This window comes from Rana temporaria, chromosome 1, assembly GCF_905171775.1.
Source record: "Rana temporaria chromosome 1, aRanTem1.1, whole genome shotgun sequence".
Classification (NCBI taxonomy): domain Eukaryota; kingdom Metazoa; phylum Chordata; class Amphibia; order Anura; family Ranidae; genus Rana; species Rana temporaria.
In genome coordinates, this window is record NC_053489.1 from 476,018,868 (window position 1) to 476,035,610 (window position 16,743).

The following is a 16,743-nucleotide window of genomic DNA, read 5'->3' on the forward strand; positions in this document are numbered from 1 at the left end:
AGATAGATAGATAGATAGATAGATAGATAGATAGATAGATCTTATGAGCAGGGCCCTCTTAACCCTTTTGTATTTAATTGTAATGTAATTTTCCGTTCTCCCTTTATATTGTAAAGTGCTGTGCAAACTGTTGGCCCTATATAAATCTAAATCCTGTATAATGATAAATATATGTGTCTATATATATATATATATATATATATATATATATATATATATATATATAAAGAGAGAGAGAGCGAGAGAGAGAGAGAGAGAGAGAGAGAGTTTGTATTATTATACAGGATTCATAATAATAAATAATAATATATAATATATATTGAGAGAGAGAGAGAGAGGAATATTCTCTTTCACGCCCCCCCCCTCTCTCTCTCTCTCTCTCTCTCTCTCTCTCTCTCGATATATATATATATATATATATATATATATATATATGTATATATATATATATATATATATATATATATATATATATATATATATATATATGTATATATATATATATATATATATATAGAGAGAGAGAGAGAGAATATTCCTATCTCTTCTCTCAATATATATTATATATTATTATTTATTGTTATTAATCCTGTATAATAATACAAATTCTCTCTCTCTCAATATATATAGTATTTTAGATATTATTATTTATTATTATTAATCCTGTATAATAGTATAAATGATCTCTTTCTATATATATATATATATATATATATATATATATATATATATATATATATATATATATATATATATATATATATATATATATATAGATATATATATATATATATATACACATATATATATCTATATATATATATATATATATATATATATATATATATATATATATATATATATATAACAATTATTATACAGAATTTATTGAGCGCCAACATACATACATATATTTATATACTTTATTTTTTATATATATTAAATACTTGACAAATCTAACATATCTATCTATAAATATAAGTATAGTTAGATAGATCGCTAAATAGATAGATAGATAGATAGATAGATAGATAGATAGATAGATAGATAGATAGATAGATAGATAGATAGATAGATAAATAGATAGATAGATAGATAGATAGATAGATAGATAGATAGATAGATAGATAGATAGATAGATAGATAGATAGATAGATAGATATGTGTATGTTTACATATATTTTTTATGGGGTAAAAACAAATGCTTGTGAAAAAATATATACAAATATATATATAAATGTTTTTGTTTTTTTTAATGGGGTAAAAACAAATACTTGGAAAATGATAAGATACAAAAAGGCAAAAATATTGTGAAAGATATACAGTGTAGTTGAATCCATTCGTGTTGCAATACACAGATTGGCAGTCCCAATATCAATAATAATTAAGTTCATCATAAGAACAGGATCAGCAAATCTTATATAAATATTTGGAATCCCTTTCTTCTACTGTACCTATAGTAGATGATTAGATGGCCTATTCAGTGTGAGATCAAAGGGTAAGAATGTACAAACAAATCCAAACACACAAGTGTCACGATTGGAATGACATCATCAGTCCCTATACAATAATGTTGTATGAAATGACAGCTCAGTCCTCTGTGCACTTCGTATGGCATACAACCCTTTCCTCTAAGCACAAGCCATGTATTGTTACAAGTGCTAAATATTTTGGATTTCTTTTCACTTCTTTCATCAGCACAACGAATTTCTTACAGATCTGGCCCAAGTGCAGATGTCATTTGAAAAGGAAACGGGTTAAAAAAAAAAAAAAAAAAAAAGAAAAAAAAAAAAAAGAAGTATTTTGATGTTGGTTTCCCTGCAGCTTTTTCCTTTCCTGCCCTCCTAATGATCAGCATCCTCTCCTTATCAGTGCAATCTCCTCCTCCCTCCCCCGAATATTGCATAGCGCACAGTCGTGCAGGTTTGTGTTGTCTACAGTTCAGGCTGGGGAGCTCCCATGACATAAATCATCATCCTTCTCTTCTTTATAGAATTGAAAAGTTTTCAGGACTGGGATCATCTCCAGCCCACATGAAAGGGTCCAGAGATAGGGCAGACAGCATCCCTTTTAATGAGACTCACACAGCTCAGTGCTGAGTCTAGAATAAACACACCCTGCAGTCCCACAAACTTCCTCCCCACTTAAAAGAAGCAAACAAACCTGAGATTCATTAGTCCATAGACCACAATTTAGTGCTGGCTACACACAGCTTTATCAGGGAGCTCAGCTAAGGGGGGAGAGGGCTTACCCCAAGCTCATTAACCACTTCCTCACCTTCCACTTAAAACTAGTCACATGGAGGGACATCCTCTGTCATAGATTATAGAAACTGAAATATTAGCTTTCATTAAGAAAATAGCTTGATCCAATCGTCTAGCCACTTCCCAAATCCGTTCTGCATGCATGAATTGTACTCTTTTTATTATTACCGGCTGCCAGACACATAAAGGGGGCTGCAACAGTAAAGCTAAACTATATAGAAAATGCAGGAAAGAAAAATACTGGCCAAAAGAGCATACAAAAATATAAAACATAAAAATATAAAATATAAAAGGGAAGAAAAAGATACAAAAGAATCGGAACAGTATTCGTTAATAATCCTAATATTATCTATACTACTACTAATATTAATAATACAATCTACTGGATGCTTGACAAGCCTATAAATATTGTATGTATGAATCCAATTTATATGCATGCCTGAGTAGATATATCTACATTGGTGAACACAGAGACACACAGTGATGATGATGAGGATGATGATAATGATTAAACGATGTGATATTTGGAGGTCATCCTAAAACTGTCACAGTCCTAGTTTGCTCAAGGTTTTTTTCTTACAAAGCAATCAGCCTTGCTCTCAGTAATCATTACACTGCACATTTATTGCCCTATCTCACAGCTTGCAATGGAGTCTGGGGCAGGGAAAAGGTGCTCTAAAAATTAGTATGTAAATCCTAGCAATTAGCATGAGGGAGAAAATAGGATTTCCATCGGCAATATGTGTGAATCTGGAGTAATGTGTCAGTAACTTACAAATCACTGACTGGCCTCTCATCAGTCATCTTTTGGAGGGCTTCACAGTGTCACTGTGCTGGAGGATGGGAAAGAAAGAAAGAAAGAAAGAAAGAAAGAAAGAAAGAAAGAAAGAAAGAAAGAAAGAAAGAAAGAAAGAAAGAAAGAAAGAAAGAAAGAAAGAAGCTATTAATGAAGAAGGAAGGGTGGAATAAAGGAAGGAAGGAAGGAAGGAATGATAGCTACTATGAAAGAAAGAAAGAAATAAAGAAAGAAGCTATTAATGAAGAAGGAAGGGTGGAATAAAGGAAGGAAGGAAGGATAGCTACTAAGAAATAAAGAAGGAAAGAAAGAAAGAAAGAAAGAAAGAACTATTAATGAAGAAGGAAGGGTGGAATGAAGGAAGGACGGAAGGAAGGAAGGAAGGAAGGAAGGAAGGAAGGATAGCTACTATGAAAGAAAGAAAGAAAGAAAGAAAGAAAGAAAGAAAGAAAGAAAGAAAGAAAGAAAGAAAGAAGCTATTAATGAAGAAGGAAGATGGAATAAAGGAAGGAAGGAAGGAAGGAAGGAAGGAAGGAAGGAAGGAAGGAAGGATAGCTACTATGAAAGAAAGAAAGAAAGAAAGAAAGAAAGAAAGAAAGAAAGAAAGAAAGAAAGAAAGAAAGAAAGAAAGAAAGAAAAAAAGAAAGAAAGGTGCTATTATTGAAGAAGGACGGAAGCAAGGATAGCTACTATGAAAGAAAGAAAGACAGAAAGAAAGAAAGAAAGAAAGAAAGAAAGAAAGAAAGAAAGAAAGAAAGAAAGAAAGAAAGAAAGAAAGAAAGAAAGAAAGAAAGAAAGAAATGAAGAATGTCCACTATTAAAGAAAGAAGGAAAGAAAGAAGGAAAGAAAGAAAGAAAAAAGAAAGAAAGAATGCTATTAAAAAAGAAGAAGGAAAGATAGCTACTAATAAAGAAAAAAAAAAAGGAAAGAAAGAAATTAGAGAAGACATAAAGAAGGAAGGGAAAAAAAGAAAGAAAGAGTAGCTACTGTTAAAGAAGGAAGGATGGCTACAATTAAAGAAGGAAGTATAGAAAAAAAGAAGGAAAGGAACGAAGGAATGAGGGGAAGGAGGAAGGAAGGGGGAAAAAAGGGAGAAAGAAAGAAAGAAAGAAAGAAAGAAAGAAAGAAAGAAAGAAAGAAAGAAAGAAAGAAAGAAAGAAAGAAAGAAAGAAAGAGAAAGAAAGAAAGAAAGAAAGAAAGAAAGAAAGAAAGAAAGAAAGAAAGAAAGAAAGAAAGAAAGAAAGAAAGAAAGAAAAAAAAGAAAGAAAAAAAAGAAAGAAAAAAAAAAAGAAAGAAAGAAAAAAAAGAAAGAAAAAAGCTACTATTAAAGAAAAAAGTGGAGAAAGAAAAGAGGAAAAAAATGAAAAAGCATAGCTAATAATAAAGAAAGAATAGCTACTACCAAGGAATGAAATAGCCGATAGTTAAAATGGAATAAATAGGTAATATTGCAGAGTATATCCAGTGCCATTGTCGGATTTTTGGTCTAAGCAAAGCCTGTTCATGTAAAACTAACAGCAAATAAATAAAGCTAAGTATGATGGAGTGCTCTGACTTTGAAGTGTGAATGGTATGTATATATCAGGGTGTATATTAGGAAGGACTGCACACAGGGTTGTACAGGGGGGGTGGGGGTGAATCTGAGCTATCAGGATGAATTGGACCCTTGTGTGTTGAGTGTTGGCCAGCAGGCAGTGAGTGGTGCAGTTGGTGCCAGTGAAGAGGGTGCCATGAACATGCTCACCTCCACATCCCAGATGCCCTTTTCCTAATAGGAGCTCCTAGACTTACCAGCTTTCTTCTCCCCCGTTCTCTCTGCTAATAATAACCTCTTGAGATCCCCGCTTCTCAGGAACGACTCTCTCTATCCTTCATCATTCAAATGGTGTTATTTCTGTTTGATCTCAGCTTAGTCTTCCACCGAACATTAGAAAAGCTCTCCCCATCTGCATGCCTCTGGGAGATGGGGGGTATAAGAAGCCTTGCCTATGGGGGGACAACGTGCCATCCAGATTTCTATATATCTTTTTCTACATCTACTTTTTTTGGTTTGTTTGTTGTTTTTGTTGCAGGTTTGCAACATTTCTGTTTCAAGTGTTTTTTTTTTTGTTTTTCAATACGTATTTTACACAGCACTGGCTGCATTTGATGTGTTTTAGAAAAGTTTTAACTGTACAGTGTTACTGTGACATGTAGGGGTGACACATTGAGGGGTGTCCGGGTGACGTCACAGCCCTCCCTTGCCATGGTGTGCAGCTGATCACATGCAATGGAAAGCTTCTCAGCAAGAAATGCACACCTGCCCTACTTATTAGATATTTCTCCTCTGTTTTCCTTAATTGCTATTATTAGGAGTATTTCATTTTGGACTGTTTGCCTCCCCTTAGTTTTTTTTTTCCTCTCCCTCCCTTCCACTCTCATCTTGTCCCCTCCTGCCCCTTCATTTGCTGAGCTGGTGTGTGTCTGTTTCCCTCCTCTATCAGCAAGCTGTCAATCAGTGCGGCGGCTTCTCTTTCATCTCTTTCCACCGCCTCCTCCCCTACAGCAGACAGAGAGAGAGGGAAGGGGGAGGAAGGAGAGAGGGAGGGGGGCACAGGAGGAGGGGGATGTTAAAGTTACATTACACAAACACACACTGCTTGCCCCTTCACATTTCACAGGGATAACCAGGCTGCCTTCCTCCTCACCCACAACCAAGAGGACCTGTCCCCAGCTGGAAGAAGTTCTGGAGTTCCACCTAGAGTGGTCTACAGGAAGGTCCTGAGGTTCCCATTGCCTTGCAGGTCATCACAGGGGTCTACAGGAAGGTTCTGAGGTTCCCATTGCCTTGCAGGACATCACAGGGGTCTCCTGGAGTTCCACCTAGAGAGGTCTACAGGAAGGTCCTGAGGTTCCCATTGCCTTGCAGGTCATCACAGGGGTCTACAGGAAGGTTCTGAGGTTCCCATTGCCTTGCAGGACATCACAGGGGTCTCCTAGCTTCCTCTCAGTGGTCTCCTTGCCTTTCAGGGTCATCACAGGTGGGACACCTTGTCATCTCAGAGGACCTCATTGCCCAAGAGGACTACAAGAACAAAGAAGGATCATATACTTTGTAACACCTTGTGGCAAGATTCTTATTTTATCCTTCTGGTTTACTCAGCCCTGAGTCATAGGCTGGGACAAACTTCTCTCCACTCTTAGTCACACTAACAACAAACTTTTTATTTTCTTTGTCGCTTTCCATGGGACGCTAGAGAAAAGAAAGTTTCGATGGTAACACAAGAAGCCCTTTGAAGAGTGAGATTGTCCCCCCCTCTCAGATCTGAGCCCTGGATCCTCAGGCAGAGGAGCAGAAGATCGCACTGCTGCCTGCCCACTGATTCGGATTTACCCTGCTTTTGGGGGGGCAAAGGGGGGAGAAAGTTTACTGCTTCGGTTGGATTTCTAATCCTCTGTGAACAGTAGTGGTGTATTCTGTCACAGAGCCATGCCTCAGCTCTCTGGAGCAGGGGGAGGCAATGGAGGTGGTGGGGACCCTGAGTTGTGTGCCACCGATGAGATGATCCCGTTCAAGGATGAAGGGGATCCCCAAAAGGAGAAGATCTATGCGGAGATCAGCCACCCGGAGGAAGAAGGGGATCTGGCAGATATCAAGTCCTCTCTGGTCAATGAAAGTGAAATCCCTAACAGCAACAACCACGAGGTAACTACAAGTCACGTCTGGCAAGGGGAAGCCCATGGGTGGTCAGTTGTGGGGGGTTAGCTCATGTGCATTGTGTAGGGTTAGCTGATGCATTGTTCTAGGGATCATTCAAAGTTTACAGGTAAGAAAAACAGCAGCAGCGTGACACCGATCAGCAGGGGATGGTGCCTTTACCTGCATAGCAAGTCTTTTATGTGTGTTTTCATATGTTAATGTCAGTTTGTCTGGGACTTTGCTTTAACTGTGGTGCACAACTGCACAGCATTGACACTCTCTCTACTTGAGTAGCATTGACAGTTTATATCAGCCTTTTAACACCAGGGGGACCCCCATAACATCATGCTCAGGTCTTATAAACCCCTGTTAAAATTGGTTCATTGGGTGTCAGTGGGAAACATGCCTCTTACATTGAGGGTCAGTGGGAAACATGCCTCTTACATTGGGGGTCAGTGGGAAACATGCCTCTTACATTGGGGGTCAGTGGGAAACATGCCTCTTACATTGGGGGTCAGTGGGAAACATGCCTCTTACATTGGCGGTCAGTGGGAAACATGCCTCTTACATTGGGGGTCAGTGGGAAACACGCCTCTTACATTGAGGGTCAGTGGGAAACACGCCTCTTACATTGAGGGTCAGTGGGAAACATGCCTCTTACATTGGGGGTCAGTGGGAAACATGCCTCTTACATTGGGGGTCAGTGGGAAACATGCCTCTTACATTGGGGGTCAGTGGGAAACACGCCTCTTACATTGAGGGTCAGTGGGAAACACGCCTCTTACATTGAGGGTCAGTGGGAAACATGCCTCTTACATTGGGGGTCAGTGGGAAACATGCCTCTTACTTTGGAGGGTCAGAAGTATATATGACCCTTGCATTTATAGTCAGTGGGAAGAATGGAACCCTTACATTGGTGGTCATTGGGAATAATGCTCCTTACACGGGTGGTCAGTAGGAAGAATGGAACCCTATACATTGGGTGTCACTGGAAAACATGCCTCTTACATTGGGGGTCAGTGGGAAACATGCCTCTCACATTGGAAGGTTAGAAGTAAATATGAACCGTACATTGGTAGTCAGTGGAAAGAATGGAACCCTTACATTAGGGGTCAGTGGAAAACATGCTCCTTACATTGGGTGTCAGCGGGAAACCTGCCCCTTACATTGGTAGTCAGTGGGAAGACTGGAACCCTTACATTGGGGGTCAGTGGGTGGAATGGAACCTTTACATTGGTGGTCAGTAGGAAGAAAGGAACCCTTACATTGAGAATCAGTGGCAAGAATGCCCCTTACATTGGTGGTCAGTAGGAACAATGGAACCCTTACATTGGTGGTCAGTGGGAAGAATAGAACCCTTTCATTGGTGATGAGTGGGAAGAATGGAATCCTTACATTGGTGGTCAGTGGGAAGAATGGAACCCTTACATTGGTGGTCAGTAGGCAGGATGGAACCCTTACATTGGTGGTCAGTAGGCAGAATGGACCCCTTTCATTGGTGGCCAGTAGGAAGAATGGAATGCTTACATTGGGGGTCAGTAGAAATAATGCCCTTTACATTGGTAATCAGAACGCCACCCTTTCAAGCATGGGGGTTGATTTACTAAAACTGCAGAGTGCAAAATCTGGTGCAGCTGTTGGTGGTAGCCAATTAGCTTCTAGATCCAGCTTGTTCAATTAAGCTTTGACAATAGAACCTGGACACTGATTTGTTTCTTTACAGAGCTGCACTAGATTTCGCACTCTCCAGTTTTAGTAAATCAATCTTATGGGGTCATGCAGCTGGTTCTGCCAAGTGGCATTGACCCCAAAACAATGCAGGCACCATCAGATGGGAGGTCAACGAGTCCCCAGCTCAAGGAAGCCCAAGCAACATCTGAATTTGGTTCCACAGAACCCAGGTTGAGAATAGCTGGTCTAAATTGAGTTAAGAAAATGAAAAAAAAAATGGAGCTGCCTCCAATAGTAGCTAGTGATATTCTAAATGGTTGCTGTGGGTAGCATTATCACTTTTACAGGACCAAGGAATATGGTTGCTATGGACATCAGCTGCACCTTTTTCCAGTTTTCATGAATCATCTCCTTTTGCACCTGAAGTGGTCACTTTTGAATGATTAGGACAGCGGAAGAGGCTAGCTGATTGGTTGCTATGGCTTACTGCACTTTATTCTTTGTTGTCTACTTTAGATAATGAGGCAGAAAGCCGTCAGCATGCCTAGGCATTCACATAAAAGCAATGATCTTTAGTGGCGCAGTATTTGTCATGTCACAGTTCACTTCATATGCGCAATTTGTTTGTAACATGAGAATTTTTAGGCTTTACAACAAAGTGCTTTCCCTGACCCCTTGTGAACTAGCTGCCCCCGTGGCCTTAAAAAGCATCACGACCACTTTTCATCTAAGCATTGGTATGTGTGCAAGGACCACTGGCAGGATTGTTATATTCCAAGAGTGGGCCTAAGGAACACGGCATTCTGATGGGCTCTGACACATTGCTAAATCATTTTATTCCAGAATTCACCTTATGGAGGAGACTTAGCACTCAAAGTATTTTTTTAAGCCCAAACTTTTTTTTTTTCCATTCTGGATGGTGAATTTTGGATTTCTCATTAGCAAGATTTCCCTTCACTTTCTGTCCTGCAGACTTATCAGCAAGTGAAAGAATACATTTCTAATGAGAGATAAATCCCCTCTTACTTGTCACAGAAGCAAGTGTCCCCATAGGAAGATTTCCTCTTTATTTCTATTCAAGTGACAACTAAAAATGTTTAATTTTCCCTTACATTATTTCCTGGTGACTAGTACAGGTAAAGAGGATCAATTTCCCTTACGGGGGCACAGACAGCAATAAAAACCTGACAGGTGTTCTAACCCGTCACCACTGTAAAGCTAAAATAAAATTGTTTTGCCCTTAGATATATGTTACGTTCCTTTAGGATCAAAGTAGGAGTCATAAAACTTAGTTAGGCTGGAATAATTAAGTATAAACATTAGGGTTGTCCCGATACCACTTTTTTAGAACCGAGTACAAGTACCGATACTTTTTTTCATGTACTCGCCGAAACCGAATACCGATACTTTTTTTCAATGTCAAGTGACAGTTTTCAAACCACAATACAGACTAAGGATATTTTCTTTAGAATTATGAAGAACTCTAACTCAAGACATTATAAAAGAATAAAAATGAGTACAAATTAATAAAAATGTTTTATTTGCTTGTCACGCAGTAGTAAAAAACTCAAAGAATTTCCATAGAACATGTTGATAAATACAAAAAAAGTATTCGGCCAGGCATCGGGAGCATTTGCGCGAGTACAAGTACTCACGCAAATACTTGGTATCGGTCCTGATACCGATACTAGTATCGGTATCGGGACAACCCTAATAAACATAACATTGTATATATTTTTTTAATATTGCCACTAATGTTTACAAACACAATAATCACCAAATTCAATAGTATACTTTGCTTTTCAAAACAAGGGATCTTTTCATTTCCTAGAGCTCCAGAGGGTTCAGATAAGATCTGCTTTATAGAATCCAAGTGCCAACACTTGGTGGGCCCAAAGTTCTGGAGGGTGGCTTTTTGCCTGTTTAATAATATGGCCGTGATCATATAAACAGTTACAGATATCCAGGTAATAAGATAGCAAAATAAATGATTTTCTCTGCATATTTATAAGAAAATGTATTTCTAGCTAATTTTGCATATACATAAATTCTTTATTGGTAGGGCATATTAACTGACAGTAATTGCATTATATATTGAGATGGTCTACACAAGCGATTGTCATGAATCTGAGCATCGCTTTTAGCATGTGGTAGTCTTAATATGTGAGTGATAACAAGCACCTAAAAACATTGCAAATTTGTTAGATCTTAGTGACTGTTCCCTTTTCTCCATAGGAAAGGGATCTGGCCCTTCACTTTGTATGCGCTACATCACCAAGTTGTCGGCAGATAATGGAAAATGTCTTGGTAGGTTGGTAGGTTTGAGATTTCTGCAATGACAGCGAGCTCTCTCATTGCCTGTTGTTCTTTGTGACATGCATAGGAAGATTAAAAGGTTACTAAAGGTTTGCCAAAAAAGTCTTTGTTCACTTCAAACAGCCTATCAAGTTTCAGTTTCTTTATTTCCACTTAACCTGATGGGGTGTCTAAACAGAACATAGGCTTTTGCTGGACTGGGAAGCCACTAGTAAATCACCCCAGTGTGTGTCCAGTATGTAAGATTAGGCTATCAGTAACACATCCTGGCACTGTGCCATGTTGTGTTATTACATGCCTTCTTACACTGATGTCCTAACTCTCCTCTTGGCACGATGCCTACTGACAAAGGTAACACATTTCGGATTGATATTTTTTACTAAACCACAATGAATTTTTTTTTTTTCAACTTTCATTTTTTTGGTAATGCAACAGTGATCATAAAACCTTGAACATGTCTTATGTTTAAACTGCAAGTGAATGTGAGACAAAGAGGTCTGTTCATTAAGAATCAAAGTGGAAAACTGGAAGTGGTTCAAAAGGAGGCAGTCGGATTGTCCACAGTTTAACCTGCGCTGGAAAGACCAGAGCTGACATATGATTGGCTAATTTGCCTTTTTAAATCTATCATTCCCTTTTACTGACAGTCAATTAAATGTCAACTCAATGTCTTCAGTAAACATTTTGACATTTGCTGGACAATACATAGGTGGTAGTAAACTGGGCCTGAATACATGCATTTTATCTCCTAGTAATTAAAAGAACACATTGGTGACTGCATTTTGTATGTATATGTATGTAAAAAAAAAAAAAAAAAATGACAGAAAGCACAATATATGATATATAAAATATGTCAATAATTTTGTATAGCTAACTATATGAAATAACTGATGGTAATAAATTGAAATCTCCATTCTGCCTGTAAAATGTATTATAGGTCACTTCTCCTATAACATGAATTCAGGGGTATAGTCAGTAAATGTTAAACGAATCTAGTAAACGTGGTGCCCCAGATTTTTGTTCAATAAAAGAAAAGAAAACAGGATGCTAGAGCTGACCACAGGTCTACAAACCAGCTGAAGCTGACCACAGGTCTTAGTCTAACATTAAGGTCAGACAGCTTGTGTAGGGGGAGGAATTGTCAAGTGCCAAAGATGCAAAGCTTTTGCGGTATATATATATTTTTTTAATCATTCGTTTTTATTCCAGCATAATCAAAGACAATATTGCAAATTTCACATTCTTAAAGTTAAGTCAGCTGTACAGTAAAATGTACAGTAAGGTCAATCAGAGACAAGCAGATATCTGGCGGTGGATGGCTGGCGGTGAAAGACCTGCCTGTCCACAGCTTGCGCAACACTGCAGTCTTCTGTACGATTCAACCAGCGCATGGAACACGCTCAGTAAAAGCTTTGCAACCTTTTTTCCATAGAAAAGAGAATGACTGAGTACCGGGCACAAAGAGGGTCTCCAGAATCTTTTTGTGCAATAAGGACAATTTACGAGAATCATAGGTGTTTTTACTAAATCTTTACATGGCTGAATTATCACAAACAATGCTCAGATCAGATGCTGCTTTTATCGAGCTATGCATGGCCAGCCTAAGGGGTCTTTGACAACCGGATTATTCCGTGAGAGGAAGCTTATGTGAGCATCTACTGCAATATTCATATTTTTAGAAGTTAACATGCAAGCATTAACTATTGCATGTTATGACTTGTTGGTCATGTAAACATAGAAAATGGAGAGATGATCTTGTTTACATGAGCTAAAATATAATTGTCTCTCAAACTGGGTTCAAAAATAGATATGGGTATGGTGGTGCAGCATTTTTGTTAACAGCAAGCAGATCTTTCAGCTGTCATGTTGATCAGTGATCCATGACCCTCTTACCATCCTAATGGTGCCCATAGACCAACCTCTTACCACACTAATGGTGCTGACCACCCGTAGACCAACCTTTTTTACCACCCTAATGGTGCCCATAGACCACCATCTCTGACCACTTTAATGGTGCCCCTAGACCAGGGATATGCAATTAGTGGACCTCCAGCTGTTGCAGAACTACAAGTCTCATGAGGCATAGCAAGACTCTGACAGCAACAAGCATGACACCCAGAAGCAGAGGCATGATGGGACTTGTAGTTTTGCAACAGCTGGAGGTCTGCTAATTGCATATCCCTGCCATAGACCAACCTCTCTTACAACCCTAATGGTGCCAATAAACCACCATCTCTGACCACCCTAAAGGTGCCCATAGAACAACCTCTCTTACAACCCTAATGGTGCTCATAGGCCAACCTCTCTTACATACCTCCCAACTGTCCCTGATTTTGAGGGACTGTCCCTGATTTGGAGCAATGTCCCTCATTCTCCTCATTTGTCCCTCATTTTGGTCTGTTCTATATAGATGTATATAAAATGCACTTTTTATCTATCAAAAAGTGTTTCCCAGTGCTAAACCTTTCATCTGATTTCTAAATTGCTGCATTTTTAGATTCCAAGAGCCAATATAAAGGAATAGTAGTGGTAAAAAAAAGCACTTGTGGGTTTAACCAATCGTATGTTTTTGTACAATTCTCCTTTAAGGGGGCGTGGCAAGGGGTGTGTCCTATGCCTGCATACTTTTGCCGATAGGTGTCCCTCATTTCCATCTCAGAAAGTTGGGAGGTATGCTCTTACCACCCTAATGATGCCCATAGGCCAACCTCTCTCACCACCCTAATGGCGCCCATAGGCCACCATCTCTGACCATTCTAACTGTGCCCTTAGATGACACTCTCCAAGTCTGGCCTATTTTGGTCTGATCAAGAAACGATCCAATGTTTATGTGTCAATGAGCAAGGATTCTCAGGGGACAAAGTGACTGTAAATATTTACAAACCTTGCCCAATCGTAGTTGCTTCCAATGAGATAAACTGGCTCTGCGGCTGCCTATGTGTGCCTCCACCCTCCCTCTGGTAGAGCTCTGCAAAGAAACCAATCAGCTTCCAGGTTATTTATTTTCATCAAAGCTTAATCGAACAAGCTGAAGTTTGAAGCTGATTGGCTACCATGCACAGCTGCACCAGATTTTGCGCTCTCCAGTTTTAGTAAATCAACCCCTATATGATAGCCCTATAAGTTGGATCATCCATATAATCACTCCCTAAAGTCAATGGCCAGCATTAGCTGTAGCAAACAATGAAATGTTAATTTTAAATTATTTAATATGTCATAACATGAAAATCTAGAGAATGATGCACATTATAGTAGCTAATCAATCATCATTGATTTATTACAGTTAACTTAAAGAGGTTGTAAACCGCTGGGTGCTTTTTATTTTTAGACATGCAAGGTAAAGGCATAATGGGCATAGTATGGCATAGTATGCATTGCATATTAGCATATTATGTACACTTAGACCCGGTTCACACTGGGGCGACTCGTCAGGCGACACAGCCGCCTGACAAGTCGCGTCCCATTGTAGTGAATGGAACCGTTCTAATAGGAGCGACGCAAGTCGCTCCGACTTCGGAAAAGGTTCCTGTACGACTTTGGGGGCGATTCGGGGCGACTTGCATTGACTTCAATACTGAAGTAATTTTGCAAGTTGCCTCTCAAAACGCCTTGAGATCGCCTTGCCGAGTCGCCCCCAAAGTCGGGTTGCCTGTGTGTGAACCGGCTCTAAAGTGATAATAAAGTCTTGTTTTCTTTTGTTTAAAAATAACAAATCTGTTATACTTACTTGTTCTGTGTAATGGTTTTGCACAGAGCAGCCCAGATCCTCTTCTTCTGCGATTCTGGCCCCTCTCTCCTGCCAAGTGCCCCCACAGCAAGCAGCTTGCTATGGGGGCACCCAAGCCAAGTTGCTGCTCTTTGTGTCCATTCAGACACGGAGCCACGGCTTGGCCCCATCCCCTCTCTCTCATTCTTGGCTCACTGTCTTTGATTGACAGCAGTGGGAACCAATGGTACCTGGTGCTGTGTCTCAGCCAATGAGGAGGGAGAGTCCCAGACAAACAAGGCTCTTGTGCAAAATCGCTGGATCAAGATGGGGGTCATGTAAGTATTAGGGGGGCTAAAGGGGGCTGTATAGAATCTTAATGCATGGAATGCAATAAAGTGATTGTAAAGTCTTGTTTTTTCCCCATAAAAATAACAAACATGTTATACTTACCTGCTCTGTTGCAGTGGATTTGCACAGAGCAGCCCGTATCCTCCTCTTCTCGGGTCCCTCTTCTGTAATCTAGGCCTCTCCCTCCTGCTATGGGGGCACCCGATCCGAGTCACAGCTCCCTGTGTCCATTCAGACACGGAGCCCCGACCCAGTCCCGCCCCCTCTCCCCCCCCCCCCCGATTGGCTAGCTGACTTTGATTAACAGCAGTGACAGCCATAGGCACCACTGCTGTGTCTCAGCCAGTCAGGAGGGAGAATCTCAGGTGGCTGAGATACTCGCGGACATCGCTGGACATTGAGGGACCTCAGGTAAGTGTTATAGGGGCTGCTGCACACAGAAGCATTTTTATCTTAATGCATAGAAATCTTCTGCCTTTACAACCCCTTTAAGATAAAAAAACCTTCTGCCTTTAGAACCACTTTAATATTACCTTACTGAATAGGCTTATATTGCAGCATATGAAACTGTATAGGACTTCCCGCACTTTCAAATTCTAAGTCGGTTTGGTATTTGTTGGGGGTTCTGCATTGTTAACATTTCTGGATTCACATATAATCTATAACCCTGTCCAACTATGACATTACAGGATGCTCTGCTAAGCAGTACTTTTATCCATGTACATTGGATATTAACCCAAATCCAGTACAATTTCAGAAAAACAGCAACTCTGAGAAAACATACTTTGTATATAGTGTTTCCATGCCCTTGAAAGTCATGACATGTGGGAAAAATATAAAAAATAGGAGCAGCACATGGGCACTCCTTCAAACTGTGTAGTTCATGTCAAGAAGAGGGGGCTGGCCGAGACAAAAAAACCCATCTTAAAGGAAACCTTTACTGAGAGAAAAGCAGAAGCTGCCATTGCTGATTTTCTCCTGAACATGGTGGTTGCCTGGCTGTTTCATCAATACTGTGAGGCCCCGTACACACGACCAGTTTCCTCGGCAGAATTCAGCTTCCGACCGAGTTTCTGGCTGAATTCTGCCGAGAAACCCGGCCGTGTGTACAATTTCGCCGAGGAAGCCGACGAGGAGCTCGACGAGGAAATAGAGAACATGTTCTCTATTTCCTCGTTGTTCTATGGGAGCTCTCGGCCCGCCGAGCTCCTCGGCGGCTTCAGGGCTGAACTGGCCGAGGAACTCGATGTGTTTGGCACGTCGAGTTCCTCAGCCGTGTGTACGGGGCCTCAGGCATTGTTGTTCTTAGATTGTCAGCTCTAAGGAGCAGGGCCCTCTGAATCCTACTGTATCAAACAGTATTGTAACTGTACTGGCTGCCTTTGTATTGTAAAGCGCTGTGCAAACTGTTGGCGCCATATAAATCTTGTATTATAATAATAAAGGATGTTCACCTAGCAGAGTGAATGTTACAGAATAAGGAGAAGCTGTGTTCATGTTGTATACCCAATCATGTGCTTTAGTTCTCTTGCACACAATTGGATATTTAACTGCTTGCCGACCAGCGCATGACGATATACGTCGTAAGCATGGCTCGGACTGTGTTTCCCCTTTAAGATCGTGGCATTGTGGACGCACCCGCCGCGAGCTGAGCCTGACCACGGGTCCCGCAGGCTCGATCGCCACGGGTATCCCTGCGATCGTCTCACGGTGAGTTAGAATGGGGAGATGCTGATGTAAACACCTCTCCCCTGAAAGGTGCCAAATGTGTCACCGGAGGGGGGGAGGGATCCAAAAAGCGGAGGTTCACTTTTTGTGTGAACCTCCGCTTTAAGTTTCTCAGCAACTGAAGTTTTTGTTACCGTCTCAAATAGCTTTCCTGCCTGCAAAACTTCACCACGTCTTAGGAAAGACTCTTGACCCCTTTCACACTTTAGCGTTAAAAAAGCGCCTGTAAAG

At 40.2% G+C, this 16,743-nt stretch overlaps 1 protein-coding gene across 15 annotated transcripts in view; it reads left to right on the top strand.

Moving 5' to 3' along the window:
• The first annotated feature begins 5,690 nt into the window (after window positions 1-5,690).
• Window positions 5,691-16,743, top strand: part of LEF1 (lymphoid enhancer binding factor 1) — a 156,962-nt gene continuing 145,909 nt past the window's right edge. For 9 of the 15 annotated variants that reach the window (XM_040329544.1, XM_040329500.1, XM_040329552.1 and 6 more), the window contains exons 1-2: window positions 5,691-6,746; window positions 10,647-10,718. In XM_040329544.1, the coding sequence (XP_040185478.1) occupies window positions 6,531-6,746; window positions 10,647-10,718 (288 nt within the window). In that variant the 5' untranslated portion in view covers window positions 5,691-6,530. The remainder of the gene's footprint in view (window positions 6,747-10,646; window positions 10,719-16,743) is intronic. The other 6 variants (XM_040329561.1, XM_040329570.1, XM_040329596.1 and 3 more) reach the window with 3 other exon arrangements.